The 19,350-nt window shown below is 41.3% G+C and overlaps 1 protein-coding gene across 2 annotated transcripts in view; it reads right to left on the minus strand.

The window, feature by feature from the left end:
• The window catches only part of CPT1A (carnitine palmitoyltransferase 1A), a 42,586-nt gene that overhangs the window by 17,699 nt on the left and 5,537 nt on the right, over positions 1-19,350 (minus strand). Inside the window, exons 2-9 of one of the 2 annotated variants that reach the window (XM_081919397.1) lie at positions 13,150-13,303; positions 11,938-12,077; positions 10,731-10,902; positions 8,108-8,209; positions 5,442-5,579; positions 4,002-4,079; positions 2,253-2,360; positions 750-837 (exon numbers count right to left, since the gene is read on the minus strand). In XM_081919397.1, the coding sequence (XP_081775523.1) occupies positions 750-837; positions 2,253-2,360; positions 4,002-4,079; positions 5,442-5,579; positions 8,108-8,209; positions 10,731-10,902; positions 11,938-12,077; positions 13,150-13,290 (967 nt within the window). In that variant the 5' untranslated portion in view covers positions 13,291-13,303. Of the gene's footprint in view, positions 1-340; positions 426-749; positions 838-2,252; positions 2,361-4,001; positions 4,080-5,441; positions 5,580-8,107; positions 8,210-10,730; positions 10,903-11,937; positions 12,078-13,149; positions 13,304-19,350 lie in introns of both variants that reach the window. The other variant, XM_081919398.1, reaches the window with a different exon arrangement.

Genomic DNA, 19,350 nt, shown 5'->3' on the forward strand with positions numbered 1-19,350 from the left:
AACACCTGTTCAGGAACACACACACACACACACAAACAGTTCTAGGAAGTGGCAGCAAATGGGAACAGATTCCTGTACCAACTCTCATTCATTATAATACGCCTCAATGTACTTAGTAGTGCGTTTGCACAACACTGAAATGGTTCATAACTTTTAAGAACTGGATCTTATTAGCATATTATAATGCAAATTATGGTGATTTCTCTGATGGAAAAATCACACAGCCTCACAAGATATGCAAATGTTGTAGGCTTAAGTTATCTGCTACATACATAGAAGATTAGGATGCAAAAGTGGGGAGGCGAAAACATTGACAGGATTGACAGGACTAACACTGTACCTGTCTCTGTGCCTGGTAAACGGCAAGTGTTGAACAAACGTTCATACTGAGAAGAGCACATTGGGATGGCATTGTAAATCATAAGCTGAAAGGAAAAAAGGAAAGTCAAAGAACCCATACCGGGTAGCAAATCATTTCCCGGGAGCACCTTTATTTTTATTTTTTAAAAGAGAAAGAACAGGGACAGCACATAATCATACAAGGTGAACCGGTGAGCAAGGTATTTGAAATGTGGATCAGGATTTTATCAACGGCTGCCACATATTTCAAGTGTACAAGTCACTCCATTCTCCTTGGGCTGCACACACTGCAAATATGAATGTTTGTTATTAGAATGGTATACTCAAGAAGAAATTCTGGAAGTATTTCAATTCTTTGATGTTCCTTTTCTTCAGCTGATTCAGCTTACCTGTTTCCTCTCCAGGAATACGGGATGTATTAAACATCCTCTCCCATTGTGCTGAGCAGAGTGGAACAGTGGATCCCATCAGAAGAATCTATGCCGCAAACGAGTGTTATGATTGCGTTTCACAAATGGAGTTAAGCACGTGAAGAAAAAAACACGTGTGAATCAGAAGGAATGCCAGAAGATTTGCGGATCCTTGGGGCCACTTCATATCTCATTTCCACAAGAGGAAATTGTGGCTCACCAACCTTCATCAATTAATATGCATATTCCACAGCATGTAAAGGTAAAGCGACCCCTGACCGTTAGGTCCAGTCATGGACGACTCTGGGATTGCAGCACTCATCTCGCTTTACTGGCTGAGAGAGCCGGCATACAGCTTCCGGGTCATGTGGCCAGCATGACTAAGCCGCTTCTGGCGAACCAGAGCAGCACACGGAAACGCCGTTTACCTTCCCACCGGAGTGGTACCTATTTATCTACTTGCACTCTGACGTGCTTTCGAACTGCTAGGTTGGCAGTACATGGCATGTACACACATGCAATTTCCCTGCAGGAGGCTTTATGCTTGTGCATTTTCAGTATGCCAGCTTCCAAAATCCCTTTTTTTAATTATTTTCTCCCTAGACCTCTCTCTCGTCTGCCAATGGTAGAGTCTGCAGAAGTTCTTCCAATTGCTCTTAAGCTGCCATATACATTCCAAAATTTATCCCTTTTCTGCACCCTTCAACATTATGCTGCATTGTGTTCTTATCAATCAAAATGAGGGCTGCCACTAAGATTTTTTGTAATCCTTTAAATGTCATCATTTCCAAAATCTGCGATCATTTTCAAATCTCTTTTAATAAACTTTATCTGTATCCGTAATACAGTAAAGATTCACTTTCCTGGCCCCAGGTACCACTAAAAGTTGCCACTAAAATGCCTCCTACAAAGAAATATAGAAATCACATACTAAAACAGGACAGGAAAAGTAGCTTTCCTTATATAGACTGTTCATGGAAACTTGAAAGGTAGTCTACTTTTCAAGTGGTCCTGCTCCATGCACAGGACAGAATTCTCCATACCTGCTGTGCGAACAGGGGGAGGGTGCCCTATGGCTTGCAATGAATAGGAGTATTGAATGAACATATTAGAACCCCTCCAAAGTTCTGGAGCCATGTCCCCATGAGGCCCAGATGGGAATTCTATTGATATCAGCTAGGCAGCATTAGAAGCCGTGTTGAGTCCAAAGAAGAGTGGGACCCTAGCCAAGGGATCCCCACTGGCTTGCCCTTTAAACCAATTTTTATTTGCATCAATTTGTTCCCCAGCAATTCAACAACCTCATGGTTTCACTTGCTTGCTATGGGATGCACATTTAACTGTGGTGGACAAATCATGTCTTACATTTGAAAGTAGGAGGCTTCATTCCTCCTCTGAGTTACTTTTAAGCAAGTAATGAGGCTTTTCTTATATCCATCAGACCCAAACGTGTGACTATTATTATTTTTTAAATGTACATACTGGCTGGATTTGTTGTCTGTCCAGTTTTCTTCTGTATAGCAGTATGGAATGGATAGCATTGCCAGCTCTAGCTGCCTGTATACTGGTAGGAGTAAAATAGAGGAAATCCTAAAGGATAAAGAGAATGGACAGGGATGAATGTTAGCAGAGCCGTATGTGCTCAAGAACACAAATGTTATCACAAATGCACACAACCCACCTGCTCACTGTTGAAAGGAAAGCTTCGCATGTATTTATTTTCATTTATATATAGTTCACACAACACAACAGCACCAGCTGCACACAAGCTTCTACTTTGTTAGGCCTTTGCTAGTAGTCACTGTCTTATTCACATGTAATAAAGAATATGTTACTTGACTTCTGTTGCACCAAAGTGCATGTAGAGTTGCAGGTCAGTATGACATTCACTGAAAGTCATCTTCAGAAAACAACTTCCACCTTATTAATCAAGACACCGACTTGGTCTACACATCACACTAAGGCAAACCATGGGTTAGTGTGAACGTATGAGCATGTGTGCTCCCAGAGATGAGACGGGAGTTGCTTCACTCCACCCTGGTAATTTTGCTGCTGAGATTCATGGAGTTAAGCTATAGCTGTCCAAAGATGGGCTCATGGCTTTGCTCTCTCCAGACTAAATACAAGCTGTAACCATGGTTTGTCCAGGAAAGCCATACTGCAAGCCTAACACGTTACGCTAAACCTAGGCTTAGTTCAATGTGGTACAGCAGCAAAATGACTAGGCAGGAGGGAAGAGGTTGAGATCCCCATGCCTGGGGCTCACTCTTAGCACAGTTTGGCTTAGTGTGACATGCAAACAGGGCAATATCTAGTATCCTATTTCCAGTCCTCAGGGAGAGTTCCTGAATTTATGTAGTCAAAACATACATGAACAAGAAGGAGCTATCAGCAGGTGACATATAATTTAAAAACATACAACTTAACAGGATAACCCTCCCTTTCAAAACAAACAAACACCCAAGCCAAATGAGGATGGACATGGAATACTGACTGACCATTGTGGAATGGCTTGCAAAACGCTTTGGTTAGCAAAAATGAAAATGAAAAAATCCTAAGAGACGGAATCCCAAAAGAGCTCACTGTCGGCTGCATGTGCTTTGTAGTCACAGAACAAAGCATCTGGTGGACTGGGGTTGGGGAAATGGAAAATAGGGATCAAGGAATGGAATGGAATATTCTGAAAGGGGGCATGGCTGGCACACTGGAGGACTCTAAATTGTACCATTTCATACTGTTTCCTCTAACAGCAAACTTGATGACCTTACGTCTCATAGACAAGGAAGCCATTTTTGACCCTTGCAGGGGGACTCCCCAGACATGCAGAAAAAAATGATTTTAAAATACCCTCCCAAAAACAGCCTCTTAGTCATACCAGAATCTAATGCTACAATGCAAAAGAAGTTCTATCTTAGTGCACATGCTGGGAAGATTATGCATAATGAAGCAACCCCAAAAGTGAGTTGCTCCAGTTCAGGCAACTGGCATGTGGCTTGGTGTACAACTAAGGATGTTATGCCAGCTAAATTACATGCCCACAGAGCAGAGAACCTATGGCTTTCCAGTTGTTGGGAATACAGCTCCCATCAGCCCCACCATGGCAATAATCAGGGATGGTGGGAGTTGTAGTCCAGCAACAACTGGATGGCATCAGGTTTCCCATCTCAGCCCTAAAGGAAGTGGCTCTGAGGGAGAAATGACGATGCCTTCAAAATTGTACCATTTACTCACCATTGCAAAATAATTACTGTTCACCATAATTGGTCCACGGCCTCGGAGGTAAATGTATTCTTCCCACCAATCACTAACCTATAAGAACAGTGAAAGAGATCAAAATAATTAATCAGTGACATTCACCAAGTAAAACAAAGTGCCCCAGCTACTGGGACATCAATACACTAAACACCTGGATACACTTTGATTCTGAAAATGAAAACTGAATACAATCTCAGTATTATTTTCTACTTTTGCTAGAGAGCAAAACAAAAAATTATCAAGAGCGTCTGAAGGGCAATTTCTCTGATATTCAATAACCAAATGGAGTTCTTCTTTAGAAAGATCTCACTAGTAATGTTGGTACAAATTATTGAAGGTCGATTTCAAAACATTCCACTGGAAAAATGGTTACGTCCATGTGGAGATGGCAGTATTGAGTCAGTGGCTCATGTGCTTCTGGCTTGCACTCTTTATAAAGATTTGAGGAGTGAGGTTATTGCCCCTCTATTATTGTCCATGCCAGGTCACTCATGCATTGCTACTGTTTCCTTTCTTTTAGCAGATCAAGTGACAGCAAAAACTGCAAGGTTTTTAGCGGGGGCAATTAGAGTAAGATATATTATTTTATTATTGATGTAAACCTCCAAAATGTATTTTGTCTAGTTAAGTTTTTAACCTCTGTCTTCAGTACATTTTATTTTATTGCTATGGCAAGTGGCTGATGCAAATAAAGATTCTTCTGATTCTGATTCTCACCAGAATTAGCTGAGTTGTTCAACTAGCCTACTCCCAATGTCAAGTAGCTTCTAGGTACCTGATGCTTGGTACAAGTGGCTAAGGCAGAGTTAAGGATCTGATTAACCAGAGAAGCATCTGTGAATCAGTAGCATTGTGCAATGCCAAACTGGTTTGCCACATCAGCCCTGAGCTGTGGAAACAACATTTGAGACAGGTGCAAGAACAAAAGGCAGTTTTGCCTAGAGTCAAAGGGAGAACCTAAGAGTTTCAGCATTTGCACGTGGCTTACAAGTTTATTTTCACCATGCAGGAAAAGGCGGCTAACATAAGGGTTCAACAACTTAAGATAATTAAGCTTCATTATGAGATCAAACTAGTAATTTATTATGACCCAATATACCTGTAGGCTGTCAATACAGTTATCAGCCTTCCTAGCAGCAGTAATACAGATAATGCTTGCATAAAAAAGCACCGGCCCCAGTGCTATGCCATTCGTTGAAAATTGTGGGATTACTATAAATATATTCCATAAAAATCTTTTAGAAGTCCTGACTATTTCCAGTCTCTGCAGTCAACACAAGAAACAGAATTTCTAGAACTGAAATGCTATCTTTTATTCTAAGTAGAGAACCTTGGAAAATTTTAAAATTCAGGAATGAAGATTTGAGAAGCTTTTAACTGCATGACTTCATGAAAGCATTCAATTCATTTACTTACATAGTTTGTAGCCCACCAGGATTTCAGTTTCAAGTACCATTGTAGCTTTGGTCCTAGATTATGTGCAAAATCTTTGCCAAGGCCTTCCATCCTTTTAAATTCCTCATCGTTCATAAGTGGTCGAACTGATTCCAAATACTGGAATTGATAAGAAGAACTGGTGTCAATGCAGAAGGGTATACCAAAACCAAGTCAGTAATTTACAACAGATCAGCAGCAACTGCCAGTGGGATACAGTGGGATGATCAAGAGAAACCCTAGTTACAGGATTTGTTGATGCTGTTGCAAGTCATCACTGGGAACCTGAGAAACAAGCTAACAAGAGCAACAGCAAGAAGATGGAAACAAGTCTCTGTAAGAAAATAAGCGAGCAAGAGAGACTCGAAGAATGTCAAACTATCTGTTGCTTATATTTCCATTCAAACTACGATTAAAAAGGGTTTGCATCTACCATCACCTTGTAGAAAATACCTGGAAATATTTTGTAGGTTGTTTTGTTTTGACTAGAAGATCTTCCAAATGGAGTTGCTAACCGGGACATTGTTTGCATGCATTGTTTGGAACTCCAGCTCACATCAGCCCCAGAGAGGGTGGTAGGTGATAAAGGATGATGGGAGTTTGAGTCCCACAACATTTGGAGTGCCACAGGTAAGCCATCCCTGAAGCAGATCATGTTGTTGTTTAGAAGAACTGGCTCTTTATTGGAAGGTGTCATTCTCTCTATTCTGATGTTCAGGTGAGAGTGCCAATGTTTGTGCAGCATAAACAGCACCGCACAAATGCACATAAGAGGAAAGTGTTAGCATGCGCTGTGGAGACATGAAGCTTGCAAAAGCACCAAAAAAAAAACAACCTATGGTGAAAGGAGGAAAACCTTCACCTCCGACGAAGGTTAACACAACTGCACATGGGTCATAAATTGCACCTGACTCATCATACAAAGTAGTGTGGGAACAAGGTTCGTGTGGCAGGCCCCAACAGCCATTGTGCAGGCATGAGGCTGTGTGTGCTGGTAAAAGGAAAACTGGGGGGTGGGGGAGGTGAATGAACGGCCAAGGACACAAGATGGAAGAGTTTAGAGCAGAGAAAGCTTAGTGGGGGAAGGGGAAGGAGGCATGACAAAAGTAGGAAAAAAGAACAGGGTATGTGGGGAGATAAAGAAACAAATGAGACAATAGGGGAAGGAATGAAGTGAAGACCGAGCAGGAACAGACTGGAGAGGAGGAAATAGCAGCACAGCTGACAGAGGAGAGGAGAGGAAAAAGGAGAAGTGAGAAAAAGCTGGAAGAGTGGAAGAGGAATTACATATAAGGGAAAGGAAATGAGAGAAACTAACCCATTAACTGAGCTCTAGCTTGTAAGCTATCAAGTCACATTTTAAAGATTATGGCAAATTTCCAGGTCTCTAGCTATTAAACACGTTTTCAGATTTTTAGTTCTTTCGCACATACAAATTTCATTTTACTATAGAAGCACAGCACCACAACTTGCACAGTTACTCTTTAGTTATCAGCACTTCCATTTGCCTCCAAAATTTAGCGTGAACCATTCTCCCAGCAGCAATGAAAGAGATCAGTTCTCTGGCCCAGTTTCAATGTATATTCCTACATTGCAAAACTCTTTTTTGCAAGTCTGGAGTGTGTGTTGAGCTCATCATCTCTATCAGCATGCTGATCCTGGTGGGCTTAAACTATCATTCGTTGTTACATCTGAAACTGTTCCAGCCATGTTAAAACAATTGTTTAAGATCTTGGGTAGTAAACTAACATTAAATCAGTTTCTCATTTCTATTGTAAAGGGGAACTATAGTTAAGCTAGCCAGGAATGGTGTCTTGACGAAAGAAGACAATGGAAGGGCAAGGAGGAAGAGTTTTGACCCAATACACCTTCTCCATCTACTAAACTGCAGTTTAGGAATCCATGAATATACCTCTGAACAATTCCCACAAATGGTTAAAACAAACAAAAACCTCTCTCTTCGTGATATTGCCAGAAATTTGAATATGTTTGTATTACTTATCATTTTCAGAATGACAACATTTAAGCAAGATCTTATAGTAATTCCTTACACTGTCCATATATAAAAGATAACTTGTGATCAAATTCCCAGAGATATTATCACAGATGTTTCAGTATGTTTTCTCCAACTGGGCCCATTTCCCCATGTAATAAATTTTGTGTGCTGAAATTTGCACTCATATTGTAGCAAAATGTTATAGACTTTTGAAATAATATAATATGCTATATGCTGGGGGGGGGGTTATTTCGTTTGGAAAAAAATTGCACTTTTAAAATTGTTATCGTGGTTTCCTTTCATCATCACGTACTGGTGATTTTCATAATGTAATTCTTAGGACAAAGTCCATTGAAGAAAACAATCACAAGACTCCAAGCCATTTAAAGATTACACAATGCAGACAGAAGATAAAAGACATGGAAATGTAAAGACTGACTATCTTGCCTTTAGGGGTATAAATATAAGATAAAGTAAAGGTGTGCCCTTGAGTATTCTTGAGGTTGTTGTGAATGGATACAGACATACCTTCACCTAGAACCGAACTAATTAGAAATCATGTTACATCTTTATTGATGCATGTTTCTGGACAAGGAAAACAAGGGCAACATTTCATCTGGATTAAAGTTTGGGGGTGGGTTCAATTACGCACCCTATTTACGGTATCTTTAATAGCAGGAACAGGAAGACGTGGCAAAGATGTCTGGAAACTGTACAACATTGGTTTACGACCCGAGAAAAGCTTCACTAGTGTCTGAAAATGAAACAGAAAAAAGCAACAGTTGAAATAAGTATTTATATTTTGTTTCCTAAATGTGCACTCTAAACCTTTGGACTTCCTTTGTACAAGGTAACCATAAAACACATGATCTCTTGCTAGCCTACGGCTTTCAAAGCTTGCAGAAGTTCTTTTTCACATGGCTTTTGGTTTATCGTCTTAATTCAGATCCCCTACTGTACCAAGCTAACCCTAGCAACATTTCCCTGCATTCTTTCCTCCCAACTCATCTTTACCCTTGTAATCTCCTTCCGGTCAGGGACCCGACTAACTCATGTAAGGTTTTGTGTACATTGACAGCACAGTACTGAACTATTAATCATCTCTTCCTTCCCCACCTGGTGGCCTCCAGATGTTTTGGACTTCAACTCCCACCAACCTCATGGGAATTGTAGTCCAAGACATCTGGAGGCCACCAAATTGAGGAAGGCTGCTTTACTGGAATACTTTCGGTAGCGCAGGTATTCCACATGAACAGCCAGAACACTCAAGTGTTTCACGGTGCAGGACAGGACAGCTACATCCCTGGAAGCTAAAGCTTTTGAAGGGGGTGAGGCATGTACACCAGATGTAGACCATCTAGACAACACTGAAGCATGTTGGCCTTTCCACTGGACTACCTATATCTTCCGGAACTGCAGCCTGAGGCTGTGCCTTTGTGTGTGTCCAAGTGTGTTTATAAGTGTGCACTCAGGATACATTTGAGGATGGCTTGGGGATTTGGAAACTAGTTGAAGCTGGTGTGTGTTTAATGCTTGGTATTTGTCGTTCAAGAGCAGTATTTATGTTCGTTTTAGATTATTTCGGTGTTTTATTAGACCATTTTGTTCATCTGGGTTTTTGTTTTTTTGTTTATTTTGGTATTCTATGTTGCCTGTTTCAATTATCTGCTCTGCTGCTTCGCTTCACCTCCACTGTTCATTAGGACAAACGAGGCACTGCTCCACCAATCTCTCTTTGCACTCAGCTAGCCTCCGCCCAGCTGCATTCTTACTTACAACTAATCCAGGGGGGGTAAAGGCTATCAACTTCCTCCTTAGATTCAGCGTTGCCTTAGTACTGCTCAGCAGGGAGGAGGACAGGGACAAAACTATTATTAGCTGGCCCCCACCTGGCATTGGCTCTGCCTACTGTTGGTCTCCCTGCCTTCCACCTTAGCAGTCCCAGTGGGCACCAACCACAGCTGGATTAAACTTTCATTTTCTAAACTTTTGCAGAACACAGAAGTTCATACAATGAGCACAGATTAATAATGACACAATCAACCATTGTTCCCAAGGTTTTTTAATTAGGGAAATAAAGAAAAAATGTGAAAACAAGTTACAGTAAGGAAAGAAGCTTGGGGGAAAAGCTAGACTGGTCAATCGTGTTGTAGTGAAATAGAATGCTGCAACCTAGTGAGTAAGCCAGTTAGGTTAAAATATCTCAAATATCTGAGAATTTTAGTCCTGGGAGAAGAGAAGCAATATTAGTTATATTTCTTAGCACACTTGCCATTTTAGTTATAATAAACAGCTTCCTGCCACTGTCCAGGAGTAAAAATCAAGACAGCAAAACAGATTAGTCATAACTATTCACACTGCTCAAGCTTAGCATTACAGTATAAGAAAAACTGGTCTTTTAAGTACTGAATTTGTAGAGCATGCCAAAAATTCCAGCCAATGAAAACACCAAGCCAGGCTGACACAATACTCTAAAGCCTTACCCTTCAGATAGAACCTGCATTCAAATGAGAAAGCTCTTGGGATCCTATCTGAAGAAAACTATCAGACATTTAATTTGCAACCAGTTTCTATTTCCCACAGAAGCATTCAACATACAATCTATCATTTCCCCTGAACTCCTTTTTACAGTCAAGTAACATATAAAAGCGACAGGATGTAATGACCACAAGACCACGTTCTTGGTAAGACCTGTTTACCAACAGGATACATTAGACTATTTATGCTGCAAGGCTACACAAGGGTGGGGGGGAGTATTTCCTCCCAGCTACTTCCCCAACACCACCCGACACATTCTCCTCATGCTTTCTTCAAAATAAGGGAAGAATGGTAAGCCACCATCCGCCTCTCTGTAACACTGAGGAAGCTGCAAGTTCCTGACAGAAGTGGAATTTGGCTTGAGGTCCTTTTACCAAGGCTTGTGTTCCACTACTGAGAGAAACTAGTCACACTGTGGTCCTTTGGGAAGGCTAATTGTGTTGAACATCTAGCTATTCAAATATTGCAGTCAAGAGTAGCCAAGCTTCACCCAAGTGGAGGGCTATTCTGCCAGTTCACAAAATGTAACCAAAGGAAAATTTTTGAAGAATAAGTAGCAGCACCTCAGTGGCATTCCTTGGTTTCCATTAAATATTAAGGGGCAGAAATAAGGAGGAACTGGGAAGAAAAATATTGAAGCTGCGCCCCTGAAAACTAAGTTACTAATGGCAGATATAATCAAGTAAATGTCACATCAACTACATATTCCAAAATATAGAGAGATAAAAATCTCTTACCATCCATATCTTGGTTCCTGTGGAAAGTTTGCCATGTTCAGCAAACATCCACCCATGGTAGGAAAGCAGCATCTTTAGCGTGTAGCGCATGGAGAAAATGAGGGCCACCCAGAGCCCCGTCCCAAAAAGAATCCCACTGACAATACCTTGCGTTTGGTTGGACATATAGCCTCTGTTAAAAAATAAAAAGAGAGAGAGCATCTGTTACTCCAAGAATTCTGGACAAATGTAAAAGAGTGAAGCATACCAAAGTAAGCCACTGTTAATAAGAAGAGATCATTCTGAACATTAGGACTGTGCTGAAATAGACCCCCAAATTCACCAAGGTGGCTTGTTTGATTATTTCCAGGCTAGGCCCCCAAAATGGCACAAATGATTAGGAGGAGGAATATACTTATTATGGCAGCCTCCCCTTTTCTTTTACTGTTTAAAAAACAACATTGATAGCAGTGGTGGCTGTAACAGAGCCCCAGCCATCATGGTCCCCCTCATTCCCTTAGAATGTGACACTAGTATATTTGCAGGGTGGACATGGAAGTCAATTACCCTTGGCTAGTGCTGGTGGCAGCCTTTTAAAAATTATAAGAGGTGGGGGAAGAGGAAGCTGCCAATACTAACATGGTAAATGCCTTGTTACCATGTTTCAACCCCACCTTCCACCTGCACCCACTCTTTCAGAAGAGGTACACATTTCAGGGCAGGTACACTGTTTCAGGGCAGGTACACTGTCTCATGGCTGGAGATCTGCACTGCAAAATTCCGAGAAGCGTTAATTTTAAAGGATGGCTGTGTTTCAGTTCTTGCGCTTTTTTTCTAAGAAAGCGCAAATTAAATGTGAACTGGATCAAATTTCTTCCTCATTCCTCATTCCTAGTGCCAAGAAATGAAATTTCTCAGAGCTCTTTGTGAGTTCTTGCTGCACACGCACACAGAGAGAGCTATATTGTGGTCCATAGACCCAGAATAGCTTGGTGCACCGTGTACTTGTCTCTGCATATGGATATAGAGACACTTAACTCTTCTCACTCCCCAACACTGTTGATACAGCAGTAACTGCAAGGTAAGCATATGAAGGGGGGGGGGAGGACAAGATAGGATTCTACTCTATCATTATTATCTCACTTGAGCCAAACTGAGAAATGACGTACCACCCATCATTAAGACTAACCAGAAAAATCTATTCAATGCAAAAAGAGAGTTTACTTACGTCGTATCAAGGGTCTGGTTGATTTTAGCTATTAGTCCCAATGAAGGATCTATTTTGGCATACATTGTTGACATAACTCCTACTACTACAATAAGCCAGCTGGATGGACTAGCAGGATAGACTCCTGTGATGATGCCATTCTGGAAAGGCAAGAACATATAAAAGAGCCCTACTGAGTCACAATAATATTATACTTTAATTTTCTGGATTCTGATGCACCCATTTAACACTTCTCAAACATATTTAGTGAACATATCCATGTGAATGCAGACTAACTCACGGCAGACTAACTCAGTGTTCTTTATGGAACACTGTTATGTATAATTAGCAAGAATGACGTGTGGATGAACTTCTTTTTAAAATGTATTGGAGACTGGTAAATATGGCAATAGTGTAAATATGGCAATATCTGGGAAGCTAAAAATCAGCACAGGACCCTCCAAACTGCACCCACCAAACCGGGAAGGGGTAGGGTGATACATGCCCACAACTATGATAGGCCCTTATGATGGATGTTTTCCTCACCTGGACTATCTCCTAGCATAGAAAGGCAGGCCCTAACAAAGGGGAAGAGCTCATGGATTGCCAGATAACTTTATCTGGCAATCAGATGGCATACAGGAAAGCCCTTTCATTTCCTTCTCTTGCTCATATAGCACTAGTGAGCAATACCAGATGAGTCAAATGAGCTTTATATCTAAGCGGGGATTTGAACCCAGGTCTGCCTGGTCCAAGATCAACACCCAATACAATGCATCACTTTCTTAAGGGTCTACTTTTCCATGGCAGTAGGCAGTTCAGATGAAGTGAAAGTAAAGAAAGTGAGGGGAACATTTCAAGGGTTTTCACTAAATCTATTTCAACATTTCAGAGTAAGATTCACACTACTGTATCTGGTTCCCACATTTCTGAAACATGTGGTTGCTAGTTAACCCAGGAGGAGGAAGACTTGGCAAGCAGCAGAGTGTTGCTTAACCACACCTCTACTCTGGTTCTGCTCCTACCAGACTTCATTTTGGTCTTTAAATCTAAAGAAAAATAGCCAGGAGGGATTACAGCTAGGAGGGGGGAAATGGACAGGGGTGGTGTATATACACACATCAACCAAAACTAGTGCTAAAATGCAAAATTGGGTATTCAGAAAAACCCTTGTTTGCTGCATAATATATGCCTCAGTCCCAAGTATAGTTTCAGATCTGCAATATGAGTTACCTTGAATCTGATGAATTTCTTCTTCCATGAGTAGAGACCAGATAGATAGATCTGCCTGAGAGCTTCATGGCTCATACGCAAATCAATTCCATCTGGGGTTACAGTAAACTGAAAAGCAACTGCCTGGTGGGCTTCCGCCATTTTTAGAATTTACCTGGCAAACAGAAAAACAAACAAATGTTTATTCGTAGCTACTTAATTTGCATGAGAGAATTAGAAACCAAGAATATGATATCTACCGCAAATTTGTAAAGGCGACTAATCATCATCTTTGTTTACTGAAGGTATCAAATACTGCTTGAGTGCTACTCCAGTCCACATCATTAGGCAGCATTCAGTCATTTATACCTCCACCAATAAGCCAAACTATGGGTGAGCGTTTTGGTCATGCACACAGCCCTTGCACATGTAAGCAAAAAATGTTGGCTAGTCTTCCATTAACTAAAGTTTCCAGTTTTGTTGGAACTGGGAAACTTTGATTTAACAGATTTGGAGAAGACCAAAATAGTAAGCCATAGTTAATGGTATGTTTTCCACCTTTTACAGCTCGGTTATGTGTGTGGCCAAAAGGCTCAGTCATATCTTAGCCTAGATATGCCTCATCATGCATGAGTGCCCACAATAACTTCAACAAGGCAACTGACAAGAAGTCCATGCTCTGGAGTAATCACATTCTCTCATTAAGAACAAGTGCTATAGTGAAGCCAGACACTGCTTGCCAGAACCAAGATATTATTGATGGTCATAAACCCACAGGAAATATTTCAAGTAAAGCTTTTAAGCAACTGTTTTTCATATACAGATTTAACACCCTATTACTCCAGTGTAACGAATACTTAGAACATCCACTTCCATTAACAAGCAGAGTTCTTTTAGAGCAAATTTGGCAATTTGGTTCACTGCCCAACAGCAGCCCAGCTCCTCTCTCCCCATTTCCCAATCCATCCAAACCATAACTGGATTAAGTTTTGCCACAATAAAATGAATACTCTTTTTTAAAAAAGAGATAAATGAACATTTAATTGAATACAATGCTTTAAAATGTATTTTGATGAGGCCGACAGCCCTTTGGGCAGGATTGATGGCTGAATCAGCATTGGAATTGCTATGTACTGGTAAATCTTGCATAGTGGAAAGAAACTGGGTTCCTCACATAGGAGAATAAAACATAAACGTTTTGATAATATATTGTAAGCTGCTGAAAAGATAGCTGCTTGTCAAAATCGATAAGCACATTCATGGCTGAGGAGGTGCCACCTGATTTATATCTCATTCTCTTCTTTGGTACACTATAACCTAAAGCAGGGGTAAGGAAACCTGTAGGCCTCTGGATGATTTTGGACTTCCAAACCCACTCAGTATGGCCAATGGTGAGGCACGTTGGGAGTTGTAGTCCAACAACATGTGCTAAAGGCTTCCCACAACTGACCTACAGCTTTATTTAAAACAAATTTGCGTAGATAAAGCTGATCTTCATGTAGCAATACAACATTAGCCACAGACAAAGTCACAGGTTGGGGATGGGACTAGCATATAGCCAGGAAAGAGTGAGAGGATTAAGGGAAGATTGGCTTTAAAAGGAAGACACGAGAATGAAATGACCATGCAGAGGACAACTTTATCATATTTGCTGTCAGTGTTAACCCTGGAAGCGCATGTATATCCCACTGGGCAAATGAAACAAATGAAAAATAGTTGGGGACCAAACACTTCCTCTTATAATGAATACAGGACTTCAACATTCTTTGCAGTAGTCAAGCATGATACAAGTTTAAATGGAAGCTTCCATTTCTACATCAGGCCCTTAACAAGGTCTGTGACAACATTATTGTTCACTGGCAGAATGAGAGCTGCTTCCTTCCCCGGTGGAGGAGGGCCCAGAGCTTTGTAGCAGAGCTTGTGGCTTTGCATGCAAAACTAGGATCTCCAGTTAAAATTATCCAGTAGCAGTTGATTGCAAAACGTCTGTCCAAAATCTTCAAGAGCTGCTTCGTGAGTAGGCAAAATTGCTCTAGATGGGCAAATATTCTGATCTGCTATGAAGCAGTTTCCAGTGTTCTTAGTGGCTGGTTTGATTCTCATTTCTAAGTTCTTAAGCAATGAATTCTAGGCAAGATATATGAATAGTTGCATGAAAATTAGAGTTAATTGTATTTCATGTAAAGAGAAAACTAGGGTCTCAGACACTGATGTTGAAAACTAGCCCCCCCCTCTAAATTTTAAAACTGAATGCTTTTTCCTTTCCACCACATGAATTCCCAAAGAAAATGCTCACTCAATACAGTGGTTCCTTGGGTTAAGAACTTAATTCATTCCGGAGGTCCGTTCTTAACCTGAAACTGTTCTTAACCTGAAGCACCACTTTAGCTAGTGGGGCCTCCCGCTGCTGTGCGCTGCTACTGCACGATTTCTGTTCTCATCCTGAAGCAAAGTTCTTAACCTGAGGTAATATTTCTGGGTTAGCGGAGTCTGTAACCTGAAGCGTATGTAACCTGAAGCGTATGTAACCCAAGGTACCACTTTATTATTTCTCTGCACCAGTTATTATCAACTGGAGGTCCACGGACCACCAGGGATTCTACGTAACCCACCCAGGGGTTCCACTGCACCATTCACATAACGAAAACTACTACAGAGATATCAAAATTCTCACAAGTAGGGAGTCCATAGCTTGGCTTTTGAAAAACAGGGCATCCGCAGTATTTCACAAATTGGGAATCACTGCTCTGCACTCATGGACAAATATGAGAAGTCAAAATGCTACTCTGATGAAGGCTAAAATATATGAAACTTAAAGGATATGGCAGTGGGCTTATCCGCACTGTGCTCTGTAGCTTTCCTAGAGAAAACCCACCCTTTAGCGCTGAATTGGAGCAAATGGCAATCTGTGCAAAACCGAAATTGTTGTTTGTTGTGCTTCAGCTTTAAAGAGTGGGTTTTTGCAGGGGAAGCTCCAGGGTGGAAAAAAGAACCCACTCAGACACATAGCTTTAAAGCACAGACCTGTGCCTGGAAAGAACTGTACAGGGCAAAGGTAAGTATGGATATGCCTTCAGCCCTAGCAGCGTCACTAACACTTCACTTACATGAGTTTGTAGTTTCCCTCCCTTAAATAACAAAATATGACTTAGTATTATAAGCAGACAGCTGAGTATTAAAGAAACCCTGAACTATCATTTCTCTTTTAAGATTATTCTCCCGCTCTCTAAATGAGATTTTTTAAATAGTCTGCTGTACAGCACTTTTCCCCACCTCCACATTTCTAAAGCAGTCACATGTTTGCTCAGAAAAGTGGGTGAAAGGCCACGGCACTACAGAGCATGTGCGTTTATGCAGGGGGGGAAATGCAGATCACTACTGCAGGGAAAGCTAAAGCTATACAAAATTACGCAATTGAAAAAATGAGGAAGCTCTTATTTGGGTTGCCGGCGTGTCATTTGGCAGTACCCTTGGCCAGGCTTTGCTAAAGGAAGAGTAAAGATTTACACACACACACACACACACACACACACACACACACACACGGCTTGAGACAATCTCTCCACTTAGCATAGTTCTCCCAAGTTCTCAATGCCAACAGCATCTGTGCTACATCTGAATGATTTCCTCTGTAGTCATACCAATATGCTTTAGGGGAAAATAGCACAATGTGTTCTCAGAAGGAATGGATGTAACTATTCCACTGTCTCAACTGATCAAAGGTGCAATTCAATATGTGTGTTGCAGTATCAAGTAAAAATGATTTAAAGAGAAGTAGTTACTGCTAATAACAGTATTAGTTATTTTTTACTGACCTATAACAAAACACAACATACAAAAAAAAAAAAAGCACACAGTCAGGAATACGAAACAGAACAGATTTCATATCTTTAAGAAGCAAAATGTCCAATCTCTGTTAATATATGTAAATACGCATATTGATTACAATTCTGCTACCAACAATGGTTATCTTTTAACCCAACATGCCCCTGATCCATACTGAACACCCTTCTGAAGACTTTAGTACATGAGACATTAGAAAGCTATGTATTTTATAGCGGCTTCATTAACTTATAACCCCAGAATTTTGGTTTCCCTCCAAACTGATGTCAAAGTTTTGTGCTTAATGAAGCTTTTATATAGCGTCAGATCTAGAAAACTAGAACTACAGTCATACCTCATGTTACGTCCGCTTCATGTTACGTTCTTTCAGGTTACGTCCCATGGCAACCCGGAAGTACCAGAAAGGATTACTTCCGGGTTTCGCCGCTGGCGCATAAGCGGTGAATCGCAACCCGCGCATGCGCACACACGCTACTGCGGGTTGTGCTCTTTTCATGTTGCGAATGGGCCTCTGGAATGAGATCCCGTTCGCAAACAGAGGTACCACTGTATTCCATTAGACAACAGGGTGAAGTCCATTACTGTGCCATTTCACTCCACTGCCAAGGAACTGCTTTCTCCCTGTGGATTTAGGTATCCAGTCACTGACCTTGGGCTAGGAAAATCAGAAGATTCCCTGCAGTTTTGGATACGTTATTACATTCTGCTGATCTAAGTGCTTGCAGTGTTTGCAAAATTCAGGGCAACAAGGACTCAAACAATAGGAAAAGACTAATAATGCATTCAAATAATGCAGAAGTGGAGAGCCACATTTCCTCAAGGACAGGCTTCCTCAAACTCGGCCCTCCAGATGTTTTTGAGACTACAATTCCCATCATCCCTGACCACTGGTCCTGCTAGCTAGGGATCATGGGAGTTGTAGGCCAAAAACATCTGGAGGGCAGAGTTTGATGAAGCCTCTCAAGGGCAACTTTCAAGAGGTTGCACACCTGTGGTGGGTGCGGTCAGAGCAACAGTTGAATCATACGAAAGTTGGGTGTTTCTGCACAAATACACTACCTCTCTTCAGCAAAACAAAAAAGAGGCATTGTCACAGTTCAAAGACACAATCAAACCAGGCAAAAACACTTGAGGAGGTTGCTGAGCAGGACAAGTGAGGAGTATGGTCTAGGGAGATTGCCAAGAGATGCACAGAGAGGCCAGGAGGGCTGCATTTAACCCCCAGGCCTGACATTCAGTACCCCTAAAATAATACAAGCACCATTTAGAAAAAAGCAGAGTAGATGGTAGAAAATGTTTTAGTATTTTCATGGGGAAATAGCATGTTTCGTTTAGTGGCAACGCAATGGCTATGTTTATATTGGTTTTGTATATTTTGACACTGTTTTAAAACAATGTTAAATAACTGCCAGTCTAGAAATAGTTTAAACGTATAAGTTGAACATAGTATCAAAATCCTAATATCCTAGGGTGGGAAGTTCTGGTTAATTTTGCCAGAAGTTTTCCCACCTTCATGTCACTTGTTAAGGCTGTGGTCCTCAACCAAGTGTGGCATAAAGTGAGCGAGCTAAAAGGAAAATAAAAATAATTGGATAAGATCAAAGATGGATGTAACCTGATCACAAGTATGAAGAAGGTGATCACATTTACTAAGGCACATTCTAAGAACTAGAAGCCTTCAACTAGAAAGAAATAAAATGGGAGAAGGAGCAAGGTTGTTGGCATCCACCTGTCTCGAGAGACAATGGAGTGCGCCTCTGAGAATGAAGTCAAACCACTGTGTTAGCAGCACCCAAGTGACCTCTCTGGGGCACAAGCCTGGCCAGTGTGTATGGAGGTTCTCAGCTGCCCAGACGACAAGCCCCCTGCCCTCAACCTCGTTGATGTGGTCCAAAGAGCAACACATTTGGCACCAGCCTGGCTGCAGGATTTTCCAGAAGGTGTACACAGTACCATCCAACTGTCTTAGGGACTCCACTCTGAATTAGTGTTTTCTTCTCCAAATGGGCTATCTTCCCAGGTGGACAAGCCCCATCTGGGGACCCACAGGTTGAGAACCGCTGCTCTAACTCATCAAGGGTTTAAGACCCATCAGCTACCCTCACCTGACTTAGCCAGCTAGTTGAACCCATTCCTGGTGTGTGGCCACTGTCACATGCTAACAGCCTCTAGAAGCCACAGGTGAGAGCTGAGTGGGTTGGGACGAAAGAAAAAGTACCCAAGAAAAAGCACAACGCTTCCCCCAAAAGAGGTACTACCATGACTACAAAGAAAACACAGTAGAAAAGAATGCCAACCTGAAAAGGCTTGCACAAGCTAGCGAAGGAAAATGAGTAGAGAGTTACTGGGAACTAATCTATGGCTTGGAACTCTAGAAAT

This window comes from Podarcis melisellensis (assembly GCF_964234715.1).
Source record: "Podarcis melisellensis genome assembly, chromosome: 1".
In the NCBI taxonomy this organism is placed as follows: domain Eukaryota; kingdom Metazoa; phylum Chordata; class Lepidosauria; order Squamata; family Lacertidae; genus Podarcis; species Podarcis melisellensis.